The sequence below is a fragment of the Polyodon spathula genome, chromosome 3 (genome assembly GCF_017654505.1).
Source record: "Polyodon spathula isolate WHYD16114869_AA chromosome 3, ASM1765450v1, whole genome shotgun sequence".
NCBI classification, from domain to species: Eukaryota; Metazoa; Chordata; class Actinopteri; order Acipenseriformes; family Polyodontidae; genus Polyodon; species Polyodon spathula.
This window is the reverse complement of record NC_054536.1, coordinates 35,384,637-35,399,093: the sequence shown is the minus strand read 5'-3', so window position 1 is coordinate 35,399,093 and position 14,457 is coordinate 35,384,637. Positions and strand designations below refer to the sequence as shown.

The 14,457-nt window shown below is 36.6% G+C and overlaps 1 protein-coding gene across 4 annotated transcripts in view; it reads left to right on the top strand.

Moving 5' to 3' along the window:
- The window catches only part of rnmt (RNA (guanine-7-) methyltransferase), a 32,936-nt gene that overhangs the window by 2,132 nt on the left and 16,347 nt on the right, over positions 1–14,457 (top strand). The window contains exons 2-6 of one of the 4 annotated variants that reach the window (XM_041245146.1): positions 99–146; positions 5,900–6,259; positions 6,498–6,633; positions 12,160–12,282; positions 14,154–14,269. In XM_041245146.1, the coding sequence (XP_041101080.1) occupies positions 6,020–6,259; positions 6,498–6,633; positions 12,160–12,282; positions 14,154–14,269 (615 nt within the window). In that variant the 5' untranslated portion in view covers positions 99–146; positions 5,900–6,019. Of the gene's footprint in view, positions 1–93; positions 151–5,899; positions 6,260–6,497; positions 6,634–12,159; positions 12,283–14,153; positions 14,270–14,457 lie in introns of all 4 variants that reach the window. The other 3 variants (XM_041245149.1, XM_041245147.1, XM_041245148.1) reach the window with 3 other exon arrangements.

The window sequence follows — 14,457 nt, the reverse complement described above, 5'->3', positions numbered from 1 at the left end:
GGCAGTTAGCAAATTACAGTTAGTGTAGTCAAACTACATTGCCCAGAATCCTTCAGTTGCCCTGGAACTATAATTGACATTGCTTTTACCCAGCATAGGTTTGATAAGACAACATCCGGCTGCAGCATGGCGGAAAGCTTGAGGTGGTAAGTAAGTTGTCGAGGTTTTGTTTTATTTGTAGTTTGTATTTTAAGGGACTTATGTACTGCCCATGCGTTATAACAGTAGAACAAGGCATGTTTGTTGATAACATTTATTGACAAATAGAATTATATATCAAATATTGTACTTTATATCGCGTGACTATTTACATACAGCTGGTGGAGCATCGTTCTTAAAAGTTGGTTATACAACAATATTGTAAAATAAATAGATAGGAACAGCAGTTCTCGTTAATTTATTTTCAGTGTTAAACGGGAAAATCGACTTAATTATTGGTCACGATACCATTTTCTGTGAGTACGGAGATGTAGCCATGAGGCTCACATGACATCGATTTACAAATGCGTTGTGCCTCATAATTACAGGTCCAAATGTACAGCTGCCGTTTACAACAAACACAATAATTGGTGATTGATTGAGATGGACATTTAGTTTTTTTTCCCCTAAATGCCGACGTCTGTAAACAAAGTTTCTAAAAAAAAAAAAAAAAAAAAAAAAAAAAGTCGAATATAAAACATGGTTGACACAGTAATTTGTCTTTTTAGTGCGGGGAAATAGGGGAAATACTACATGTTGCTAATACTGTAGATTACGGTGTATTCAGTCGTTTCATGTAGCTTTCTGCACTCCTTTAAAATACTAGGAATGATACCAGTTTTTAGCTTCAGTTGCATTACACTATGTAACACAATTTTTGTTCCTGGGTAGTAAGTGTTATTTCCTAATTGCTTATGCCTCAAAAGTATAGAAAATGGCTATTATTCCCCACAGACTTTGCTTTTGTGACTAGGACAGTGATATTTCAAAATATCACTATTTCCAATGGGAAAACGGGCAAATGTGTGTCTTTTCATTCACATAAAGTCAGAAAAAAACAACATATGATTCCAAATTAACATGTGTTTATACGAAAGTAATACAAAAATGACTACAAAAAATTTAGAAGTGAGTAGTTTTTCTTTAAACTGTAAATAAAGAAAACGTAATTCAGTCCAAACATATTTGCCAAAACTGAGCTCAGCTAATGTTTGTGTATTACATATGGTAAAACACAAATAATTCAACTAAAACAATTCTAACTATGTCCGATAATAATAATAACAACCGTACTGCTGACTGTTTACGTTTCTCTACATTTGCAGCCTGTATTCCCATTGTTTTATATTTTACTGCCTGCCCACTCTTTGTTTTTTGCGCCTTTTTTTCGAGAAAACTTCCATCAGTTTTAACTACATCTGAGTCACAAGACGTGCAAAATAAGTAAAACAAGCAACAGTATAGTATTTGTGGTTCGCTAAAGCACTTTAACCAGAACAGAACCATTAATGTATTGCATATTTTTTGTAGGTAGGCTGCTGTTGAAGTTCTTAATCTTAAAACAACTAAAAGCGATATAACTATTCAGTTTAAATGTAGTTGTATTTGAAACACAGGGCTCTGTACTCATGACGTTCTCCACAAATAAGTACAGGAGTAAACATTTTGATGGCTGTACATTTATGTATTTTCTGTCTGTCCTTAAATTAAAAAAATGTAAAATATACATACACATGAAGATTATATACAGTATATGTATACATGTATTCATTTAATTCAGATGGAGGTATTTTTTTTAACACGTCGGGTCTCATTTTGTGTTAAAAATCCATTGAAAGTTTTCTTTACTCTAGCTCTATTTGTTTCCATTATTTCGGCAATATCTACTGTTTTTAAATCACTCATTTTCATTAGGCTATCTGTGTTAATGAAGTACAGTAGGGGTACCCGTAGATGTTTGCTGTCACGCCGGCGAGAGAGTGAGAGCTGGAGTGTGATTGGTTAGAGACACAAATTTACGCCCAGCGCGTACAGAAAAATAAGATCTATTTTTGACGTCGCCTGTTTTATATGGAGCGCCATTTGTGCCAAAACTGCCCAGTCGTTAGTTTGTCAATTCATGAATTTGTCAGTGTGTTTGTCAATTTGTGAATTTTGAGTTTGTCCAGCAATTCGTCCATAAATGTGTCACATACAGTAATTCATAAACGTATTTGTTAATTAATCAAAATTCATTAATTAATTTGTCAGTTCATTAGTACAAAAGGCAGAACGGACCTGCAAATTTCCAATCAACCACACAAACTCCCCAACAACCATGACAATACGTAGTTATTATGAAAAATGCTTTTTTTCTGAGCACTGTGCCCCGTTCTTCGGCGCATAAGCAGAAACATCGCTCCAAAGAAACGTATTGATTAATTTAACAGTCCGGTAGCACCGGTTACTTTAGAAATACTTTACAACTTGATCACGCTCTGTTCGGCCAAATCTATAGCAGATGTTATGGATGTTTTATTTTTATTGCCTCAGTAGCTCCATTCACAGTAATACTGAAAGCTTTCATTTTAAACTGTGAAGCGCTGAACTTGTGTATTTGTGGTACGGCAATTTTGTTTGGCATAATTATTTACATACCACGGTTTTCTCGTCCGTTTCCACAAAATACTTCCGAATGTAGCTTCCTTTGTTTGGCCATTTTACATATAGTACAAACTATACTAAAATTAATACATAAATTTGGTGACATTTTTCCAGTGACCGGTTATACGTCTAGCATATTATGAAACGTTTAGCCAATTCTTTTGGAGTTTAAAAGTTTAAAACAACCTCGTGTACTTTTATTTAATATATAAGGCATTCTAAATAAAATGACAACTTTCTTTAAATGAAAACTTTTGCTCACCTCAGTTTATTTTATGCGCAGTATCTAGATTAGATGAGCCACTGCGAGCTGACTGGCAGGAAACAGATTTTTTTAATTATTTTTTTTTAAATTGCGGTAAGTGCCGTCGTTGTGTGCTGAAGTCAACTAATATTTAATCAGTAGTTCTGGATTTTATTCTATATATTTTATCTCCCATATAAAGTAATAATGTAAATAAAGTTAAATGTGCATTTTACTATTGTATCGGTAATTAAGCAACGCTGTCAATGTAGCAAAGGTTTAACACTTAATTTACAGATGCATTTCTTTCAGTTTAGGGTCAGTTCTACAAACTTGTCCTCTGTGTCTCGGGGAATATGGGGCCAGTTAGCTTTAGATTTATCTCCGGCCATCAGGGTGCTGCCTAATTTAGAGTTGAGCCTGTGGCCAGACATAGACGTTCATAAAAAGTGGGATAACTAGCCAAAAGCGGGACAAAAATAAGATTTGACTAAACTTATGGGGACATCAGAACATGCTACCTAAAAAGAGGGCTGTCCTGGAAAACTCGGGAGGGTTGGTAGCACTACAACTACTGCTACAATTAATGGTAATCATATTTTAAAAAAACTGACCTTTTGAATATTTAATGTTCTATTGCAATACTTGTAAGTTGCCTTGGGTAAAGGTGACAGCTAAATTAGTTAATAATAATAATAATAATAATAATGTTTTCTTAGTTTATGAAAATTAGTACAGTTTTATAATTAAATGTAATTCTGGATCATAAGTCCATATTTCCTCATAGGTACCTTTTAAAGTAGTTTTTATACATTTCCAAAAGGTTAATGAACCATGGCAATATAACTCATTTGTAGGTTTTTAAAACCTAATCGTATAACAAAAACATCAAATGGATAAATCACTTTTTTGTTTACTTTCATGAACTACAAGATGGCTTGAAGGATGGAGGAGGTTTGTGTACCTACAGTTGATAGTACCTTTATAGAATATAAACAAACTGGAAAGCTAACAAGGGCTGCTATCTCATGGTGAAGCGTGCTTAGAGTACTTAGTCTAAGGAATAATGTAGTAAACAGTTACCAAGAAAGTAGAAGTCAATGTAAAACTGAAGCTGAGGGAGGACTGGCTTTTTTTTCTGCACCGGCTCATCTGCAGAATGACAGTAATTACTGTCTTGGTATGATGATGATGATTTGGAGGAATGTGGCTGCAAATCAATTTCCAATCAGTCAATCATCCAACCTACTGTTAAAAAGAGAGATGATCCTCAATAACAAAGGGCAGCAGGAAGGAACCAGGTACAAACAGAAACGGCTCAGTGTGTTTTGACGGACTTGCAGAAAATAACTTTATGGGATTTCGCAAACCCAAACTTAGAAAATACTGGGACTGAAATGTCTTGATCAAGAAGATAATTCTTAAACACAGCTCAGTTGTAATACAGATTGTGGCTTTTAGAGAGAACTGTTGAAAGTAGTGAAAGCTTACTGAGACCGATTGACAAATCCTCAGTTTTATGCCTGAGAACCCGTAGTACTTTATAACACAGCAGAAACATGCTCAGGATATTAAAGTACAGGGGATTATTGAGAAAAAAAGGTCACTTTAAAAGAATCACAATTTTTTAATGACTGAGAAACAGGGACGCTTTGGGGCATAAGTGTAACGGGGTCAATAATGCCCCTTTTATCTTTCAGATGTGAAAATAAAGCATACATGTATAATTTTAGATTTGAGTAGTGCACTTTTCATATATTATTGATTTGTAATTGATTGATCACTTTTTAGTAGCTTCTCCACCCTGTTCACCTTTTATGCCTTATTGGATATTTACGATAATTGATAGTTTTATGCACCTAAATATAACTAGCAGTTAACAAGTCTCTTGCAAACTGGATGGCCATCCTGGGGGTTTGTGTCTGTGTGCATTTTTCATTGTAGTTTTGTTTGTGCAGGAGTGGGCACACATGTAGTGTTTGGAATGGAGAGTAACAGGGAAGTGAAATGAAGCCTATACATGGACTTTCCTGGTGATAAGTATTCGGCTGGCGTACAGTGTGCCTGTTTAACAGTGAGCGTGAGTGAATTAATTTTAGCTTGTCAATAGCTTATTGGAGCCTTCGGTATGGATAGTTTTGATACATCATAATTATGGTGGAAAGTCTAATTGACCACTTGTATATTTTAACAGTGTGTTACAACTTTTAACCGTGCTGTCCACTAAACACGTTCTCGTTGCTTTTATATGTATGTTTTGACTTTTTTTTTTCTTTTTATGGTGACATTGTTTCCCGTATTTTGAATTCTGTATCCGAATAAAAAGAACCTCCTAATTTATCTAATATTCTGTACTTCATCGCACTGAACAGTCTTAGCCGGACTACTTGTTAAATGTAACCCTGTGTTTTGTAGCCCCTGTGACAGAGCGGGTATTACAGAAGGGCAGGGGCTTAAGCCAGTTACTTATTCAATTTGCGGTATTGACCAACTTGCTATCTGTGCCTGTTTGCCTGCCGGTTGCGTAATAAAAATTTGTTTCGGGCCAGGATAAATATACAGTGGGGATTCCCCTTCTGAGAATCAACTTTTAAATAAGTGGTCCAGAGCGATTTAACTCCCGAAATACCCTGGTTACTTACTCAATTTGCTTTACGTTTGCGGTATGCGAATAAGTGGGAATGCACTGTCTCTGCCATGTTTGCCCCCCTGTCGTTGTATCAGAATCAGTTTTGGGCCAGGGATAAGTACCCCTGGGTGACAGAGTACCCTGTGTGAGAATCAACTTTGAAATAAGATAAATTAATTGAAGTTTTTCTGTTTTCTGAGCAACAGTTCCAGTGATACTTTCCTTCGGTCAGCTAGTGGAGCTCTTTGTCATTTGCCTTGATGCAAAAAATGATAAATTAATTATGTAACAGTAGTACAATTATATACCACACTCTCAGTTATGACCAACTACTTGTTTTCTAGAATGATTTAGAATATATAGTAATCTACCTTACTTTGTTTTTTCCTTTCCCTCTTCTACAGACAAAAAATGGATGTATAATTTCAGTGGCTGTAAATCATATTATAATCTGAAAATAATCATAAAGAATTTGAAGTTTATTCATTTGTTAGCTGTATATTGAACTGAATATTAAACCCACAATGGAAAATCTGGCTCAGGATAAAGAGTGCATACAGGATGGAGGTACCATAAATTCAGTGGAAGAAAAGCCAACGGAAGCATTTGAGAAAGCCACAAGGAATATTCCTGAAGGACATGATGGTAGTTCTGCCTCCTGCAGTGGAGTGGGTGATGCAGAGAGAGATGAGAATGCATTGCAGAACAAAGAGCCTAATAAGAGAAAACGTGAACCAGAAGATAACCAAGCAGTCAAGAGGCTAGTAAGTGAAATCACTACTTATTGCTATTAATCGTTAACTCCAGTAAGGCAAATGTCAGTGCAATAGGAAACATTGGATTACAGATCATTTACAATTTACTTTTTTTTAAACCATATTTCAAGATTACTCTCGCTGTCACAAGTATTTAAGCAACTTTTTATAATAGCCATACATTCTGAACAAAGCCAATAATAATAATAATAATAATACTCTCTCATATTCTTGTTTTGTTTTCAAGCATTCAGAGGAGGGCCATGGCCAGAAGGTAGCTACACATTATAACACTCTTCAAGAATGTGGACTGGCAGCCCGCAGCCAGAGTCGAATCTTTTACCTGCGCAACTTCAACAATTGGCTTAAAAGTGTTCTTATTGGTGAGTTTATTCAGTATTCTGTTTCCCAACCTCTTGAATCCAAAACTGAGCTAGATAGCTAAACAAAGGCCTAAATCAAATACTGTATGCTATACATACATACAACATACAAACAAAAAGTATTTGCCCCTGTCTGATTTTCTGCACTTTTGGACATTTTTCACATTGAATTTGGTCAGATCTTTTTGTGGGTTGTAGTAGTATATAGAGGGAGTCTGAGAAAAAAAATGACTCTTTGATGCTTCTTTTGTATGTTTAGTGTGCAGTGTAATCAAACATGCAATCTTCAGGTGTGAAAGTTATTGGCCCCCCCCCCCCCCCCATTTAACGCAACCCAATTAAAGGGATAATTAGGGTCAGCTGTTACTTTGGTTAACAATCGGGCCTGATTTGGGCCAACCCTGCCCAGTATAAATCTGACTAACTTTGGCCCTTACCAGGAAGCACACAGGTTCTAGAGGAAGCTGAAGTTGTCAGCACACAGGTTCTAGAGGCAGATCATGCCACGATCAAAATAAATTCCTGAAGACCTCCGGGGGAAAAATGTTGTTGATGCCTATTAGTCTGGAAAGGGTTACAAAGCCATTTCTAAGGCTCCGGGGTTCCACTAAACCACAGTCAGAGCCATATTGTCCAAATGGAGAAAGTTTGGGACAGTAGTGAATCTTTCCAGGAGTGGCCAAAATGGGATTCATGACAGAGTAGCAAGGGGGAAACCACTGCTCACTAAGAAGAGCATGAATGCTTGTCTCAAGTTTGCCAAAAAGCACCTGGATGATCCTCAAGAGTTCTGGAACAATGTTCTATGGACAGATGAGTCAAAAGTGGAACTTTTTGGCCAACGTGGGCCCCGTAATGTCTGGTGAAAACCAAACACTGCATTCCACAGCAAGAACCTCATACCAACGGTCAAGCATGGTGTTGGTAGTGTCATGATTTCAGAAGCATTTAAACTAGAAAGGAAGGGGAGAGAAATCAACAAAAAAACAGAAGGGAGACAGCATCAAAACAAGGACAACAGCTCAGGTAAGACAACCTTTAAATGTATTTATATAAATGCTAGAAGTATCAGAAACAAAATTCTAGAACTTGAAGCTACTGCACTAACAAGTAACTATGATGTGATAGGTGTTACAGAAACTTGGTTGTCTGAGAGTGATGGGGACGAATATAATATTTGTGGGTATACACTGTATAGGAAAGACAGGCAGGACAGAAGAGGAGGAGGGGTAGCGCTATACATAAGAAACAGTCTTGAAGCCCAGGTGTTAAACCTGGACAAAGAAAACAAAGCCGAATCAGTATGGGTCAGAATAATGGACAAAAATTCAAAAGGCATAATAATAGGAGCATGCTATAGACTGCCAGATTCAGACGGTGAGCAAAATAATCTGTTATACAATGACATTAGAAAGGAGTGTAGCAAAGGAGAAGCCATACTAATGGGGGATTTCAACTTCCCCCATATAAAATGGGAAAACCTGGTGGGTAGCACGACGGATGAAATTGAAATGGTGGAAATGACAAATGACTGCTTCCTAACACAATTTGTCAAGGCACTGACTAGAGGGGAGGCATGCCTTGATTTAGTCTTTTCAAATAACGAAGACAGAATAACTAAAACAGAGGTCAGAGAACCACTAGCAAACTCAGACCACAACATGGTCTCATTTGAAGTGTTTTTTAAAACTCCAGAAGTAATGACTAAAGCTAAGGTTTACAATTTTAGAAAAGCAAACTATGAAGGTATGAAACAGAGACTAACAGAAGTAGATTGGAGTAAAATAGAGAAAACATCCACAGAAAAAGGATGGTTGTTCTTCAAAAATGTAGTACTAGAGGCGCAAAACAATTACATCCCTAAAGTAGACAAATCTAAATGTAAAACTAAATTGCCAAAATGGTTTAATAGATCAATTAAAAAAAATATTCAGCGAAAAAAGGCACTTTACAGAGCATTAAAAAGGACCAAAAAGAAAGTACACAGAAAGAGTACACAGAACTGCAAATGCAAGTCAAAAAGGAAGTTAGAAAGGCCAAGAGAGAAATAGAAATGAATATTGCTAAGGGGGCTAAAACCAATTCCAAAATGTTTTTCCAATATTACAACAGCAAGAGAATATCCAAAGAGGAGGTTAAATGTTTAAGAGATACAAATGGCAAAATCATAGATGAAGAAAAAAAATAGCAAATATATTAAATGATTACTTTTCACAAGTTTTTACAAAGGAAGATACTGACAACATGCCCCACATGTCATCCAGTTCCTATCCAGTTTTAAATAACTTTAACATAACTGAGGCAGAAGTGTTAAAGGGACTAGGAGCGCTTAAAATAAACAAATCCCCTGGGCCGGATGAGATCCTCCCAGTAGTACTCAAAGAAATGAAAGTTGTTTACAAACTGCTAACCAAGATCATGCGGCAGTCTCTTGACACGGGTGGTACCGACAGACTGGAAAATTGCAAACGTAATACCGATCCACAAAAAGGGAAACAAAACTGAACTAGGTAACTACAGACCAGTAAGCCTGACTTCTATTATATGCAAACTTATGGAAACTATAATAAGATCCAAAATGGAAAATTACCTATATGGTAACAGGGTCCTGGGAGACAGTCAACATGGTTTTAGGAAAGGGAGATCATGTCTAACTAACTTGCTTGATTTTTTTGAGGATGCAACATCAATAATGGATAATTGCAGAGCATTTGACAGGGTTTATTTAGATTTCCAGAAAGCTTTTGACAAAGTCCCGCACAAACGATTAATTCTCAAACTGAATGCAGTAGGGATTCACGGAAACACATGTACATGGATTAGGGAGTGGTTAACATCTAGAAAACAAAGTACTGATTAGAGGAAAAACCTCAAAATGGACTGTGGTAACGAGCGGTGTACCACAGGGATCAGTGTTAGGTCCTCTGCTATTCCTAATCTACATTCATGATTTAGATTCTGATATAGTAAGCAAACTTGTTAAATTTGCAGATGACACAAAAATAGGAGGAGTGGCAAACACTGTTGCAGCAGCAAAGGTCATTCAAAATGATCTAGACAAGATTCAGAACTGGGCAGACACATGGCAAATGACATTTAATAGAGAGAAGTGTAAGGTACTGCACCCAGGAAATAAAAATGTATATTATAAACATCATATGGGAGATACTGAAATTAGAGAAGGAATCTATGAAAAACCTAGGAGTTTTTGTTGACTCAGAAATGTCTTCATCTAGACAATGTGGGGAAGTTATAAAAAAAAGGCTAACAAGATGTTCGGATACATTGTGAAAAGTGTTGAATTTAAATCAAGGGCAGTAATGTTAAAACTGTACAATGCACTAGTAAGACCTCATCTTGAATATTGTGTTCAGTTCTGGTCACCTCGCTATAAAATAGATATTGCTGCTCTAGAAAGAGTGCAAAGAAGAGCGACCAGAATTATTCCGGGCTTAAAAGGCATGTCATATGCAGACAGGCTAAAAGAATTGAATCTGTTCAGTCTTGAACAAAGAAGACTACGCGGCGACCTAATTCAAGCATTCAAAATTCTAAAAGGTATTGACAATGTCGACCCAAGGGACTTTTTTGACCTGAAAAAAGAAACAAGGACCACGGGTCACAAATGGAGATTAGACAAAGGGGCATTCAGAACAGAAAATAGGAGGCACTTTTTTACACAGAGAAACGTGAGGGTCTGGAATCAACATCCCAGTAATGTTGTTGAAGCTGACACCCTGGGATCCTTCAAGAAGCTGCTGGATGAGATTCTGGGATCAATAAGCTACTAACAACCAAACGAGCAAGATGGGCCGAATTGCCTCCTCGTTTTTAAACTGTCTTATGATTTGGGAATGCTTTGCTGCATCAGGACCTGGATGACTTGCCATCATTGAAGGAACCATAAATTCTGCTCTGTATCAGAGAATTCTACAGGAGAATGTTAGGCCATCTGTCCTACTCTGAAGCTGAAGCGCATATGGGTCATGCAGCAAGACAATGATCTGAATCACTCAAGCAAGTCTGCATCAGAATGGTTGAAGAACAAGAAATTTAGAGTTTTAGGAATGGCCTAGTCAATTTCCACACCTCAACGCCATTGAGATGTTGTGGCAGGACCTGAAACGAGCAGTTTATGCTCTCAAACCCACAAATGTCACTGAGTTGAAGCAGTTCTGCATGAAGAAGTGGGCCAGAATTTCTCTGCGGTGCTGTAAGAGGCTGATCAATAACTACAAGAAGCGTTTGGTTGCAGTTACTGCTGGTAAAGGTGGTGTACCCAGTTGAGTCTAAGGGGGCGATTACTTTTTCACACAGGGCACTGGGTGTTGCATGACTTTCTTTAATAATTAAATGTAATAAGTATCAATTTTGTGTTATTTGTTCACTCAGGGTCCCGTTTATCTAATATTAGATTTTGGTTGAAGATCTGATAACATTCAGTGTCAAAAATATGCAAAAATGCAGAAAATCAGACAGGGGGCAAATACTTTCACGGTACGCATATCTCCCGTATTCAATTTAGCGCCACAGTCATATATCAGCATTGTAATAGAGGCCACCCTCAAATAAACGCCACTATCAATAAAGAAACATTAAGGTATTTTTTTTCTCTTCCTACTGAAAAAAAAAAACAAATAAACTCGCAACACTATGTACGTGTAACGCCCCCGGAGAGACGGGAGCCTGATTCTACCACGTACATTACAAACTAATGTACACACACATAGTAAGCACATTTTATTTTATGGTAGTACAGTTCTGAAAGAAAATGCAAGATAAACTTTGTACAGAACAGCAGTCCTTCTAAAGTTCTTATAGGTGGTTTTGTTTTTAGTTCAATTGTAATTCCCGTGCAAATAAAAACAATGTTCTTGTTATCTTGTATGAGAAGATTTAGTTTCCGTTTCTCTTGCAGAGAAAGTACAAACAAGCAAGTTTACAGTGAGAAAAAAAATAAGAGTTGGATATATTGTAGTTTTTAAAGAAATGAAACTGATATTCTGAGGTAATTTTTGGTGGAGAAAAACATGTACGTCACACTCTTGGATTGAACTGCCGTACCAGTATTGTCCCGCCCCTTAACAACCAGTACACCCTCCTGATTCGCTGATACAGTACTCCCCTGACCTTCCAACTCCCACCTAATAGGCTGTCTGTAACTGTCAATGATAAATGTACTGTAGTCAAAGTAGGTTAGCCACACACGCTGCTCCTTACAGGTAGGCTACCGTATTACAGAAAATAAGCAAATGCAATACTTCTAAAATGCCATAAATTGTGATTAAAATTATTTTAAATCTATAAAATAAAGGCTGTGACACCAAACTGAAGTAATATATATATAGATAGATAGATAGATAGGTAGGTAGGTATGTATGTGTGTGTGTTTAACACTTAATACAGTAGGTATTAACTACAGTAAATGCAATAGATTCAGTGTGTAGTAGAATATTGATTTCCAATAGTTTTTCTCCTGTAATTTTATTTTTAGAATCTTAAAGATTTATGTTGTCCATTTTATAGGGGAAATTCTGGAGAAGGTGAAACAGAAGAGACGGGATGTGGGTGTTTTAGATTTGGGCTGTGGAAAAGGAGGGGATTTGTTGAAGTGGAAAAAAGGAAGAATCAGTAAACTTGTATGTGCAGGTAAGAATGTACAAAGAGCAGGTCTTTACCAAGGGAAAATATTAAGTGCAAGATATTGCTTTGGAATGGGGAGAAACGCATGCAGTTTACAATGACCCTTCCAGGAGAGTTAACAGGAAGCATCCCCTTTTTGTGTTCACTACGGGTCCTTCAATGTTTGAAATTTGCATCCACATACAAATATGGTAGTTTACAAGTAAGCACAAAACAGGTACAGTTCTACCGATAGGATGGCAGTGGCGTTTCCAGGGATACGATTAGGTGAAATTGTTTGCAAGTTATGGAATCGGCCACATTTGGAAATAAAAAGTAGTGGTAGCGTTGATCATTTATAGAAATGGCAAAATATCATGCATTATTCTCAACAACAAAATTGAGGTTAATGTGATATGCAGTTTAGTTAACCTGTCCTGCTTCTGCTGCTGTACACTTAGAGGCCACTACCTGACTAGAAACCAAAGACGTTTGCCACAGACTTCTCCTGAAATACAATGTTTCACCAGCAGGTGTCACGTGCTGAAGATCAGGTCACTATAGAAGGCTGTCTTCTGAAACGAAGTACTACAAGTTTATAATTTTATCAAACAGGAAACTAAACTACCTCCAGCGAAGTACAGTACAACAGATGTGGACCAGTGCACAGAAATGTTCCATATCCTGATATCATTCAAATACATACTACTGTAATTATTTTCACTATACTGTCTCTTTGGTTTATCGTTCAGTCAGTATATAGTACACTGGAGTGAATTAAAAACAAAAAGGTCACTGTCCTGGAGTGGCCCAGTCAAAAACCCGGACCTCAATCCAATTGAGAATATGTGGAAAGAGTTGAAAATTGCTGTTCACCAAAGGTCCCCATCCAACTTGACGGAGCTTGAGCAATTTTGCAAAGAACAATGGGTAAAAATTGCAGTGTCCAGATGTGCAAAGCTGGTAGAGACTTATCCAAATAGACTGATGGCTGTAATTGCTGCCAAAAATGCCTATCAAATATTGACTCAAGGGGGTGAATACTTATGCAGTCAATTATTTTCTGTTTTATATTTGTAATTAATTTAGCACAATTTGTAAATTTTTTCACTTTGACATTCTGGACTTTTTTTTGTGGTGATCAGTGGCAAAAACTCCTAATTTTAAATCCGTTTTGATTCCATGATGTAACACAAAATGTTAAAAAGTCCAAGGGGGGTGAACACTTTTAAGAGCCACTGTATATGCAATCATTTTATATAAGGCTATTGTAAAGTATGTCTCGATGTTCTCTAGCTATCTATCTCTATGTTTTTATTTTAATGTTTAAACTCTATTTTTAAAAGTTTAATAAAGTAAACTGAATCTAGCACCCCTAATCAGCACTGTGAGTAACACACAACTTAGTTTTTTTTATAGTTATATTTTTATAATCAATTGGCAAATCAGAACCTTAAAATCACGTAGTATGTAGTTCTAAAAGTCACTGTGACACCAGTGTGTAACATTTTCTATTAAAGACGCAAGGCAGCCTTGTTGGAAGGGGATACTATGTTTACAAATTGAGCAGATATGGTTAAAGTAATTTTTATGCTAAAATTGCATAAACAAGCCTGAAAACATTAATCAAAGTAATAAGAATGTTAAACAAAACAAAGGTAAGCCCTGTCTTAAACTTGCACACCTATAAATATTCACCTTAAGGTACTGGGATTAATATATTTGAAGTTATTGTACATTAAACTTCCAGTTTTTCTAGAATTCTTTGTGGGAGTTTTCCATACATGAGTGACCCTGTAGCTCTGCTGTTTTGTTTCTAGTTTTGAATTTTGTTATGAAAGAGTGGACTGGAGTAGCGTTTGTAGGTGTCCTGATTTTCAGTATTGTTTGTTTTGCAGATATTGCTGCTGTATCTGTGGAACAGTGTCAGCAGCGTTACAGTGACATGAAGACTAGAGACCGACATAATGATTGTATCTTTTCTGCTGAATTTGTTTCTGCCGACTGTACCAAGGTTTTTAAAGAGTTTATTGTAATATCAATAGCGGTTTATACAGTATGGGTCTCCTTAAAGAGTAAGTAGCGGGGTTCTGAGAAAGTCCCCTTGTGTTGCTAGAACTGTTGTAAATAATTTACCTTTTCTTTTCATTAACATCCTGACAACTTTTTATAACAATTCTGTTTCAAAGCTCTTTTCAAAAT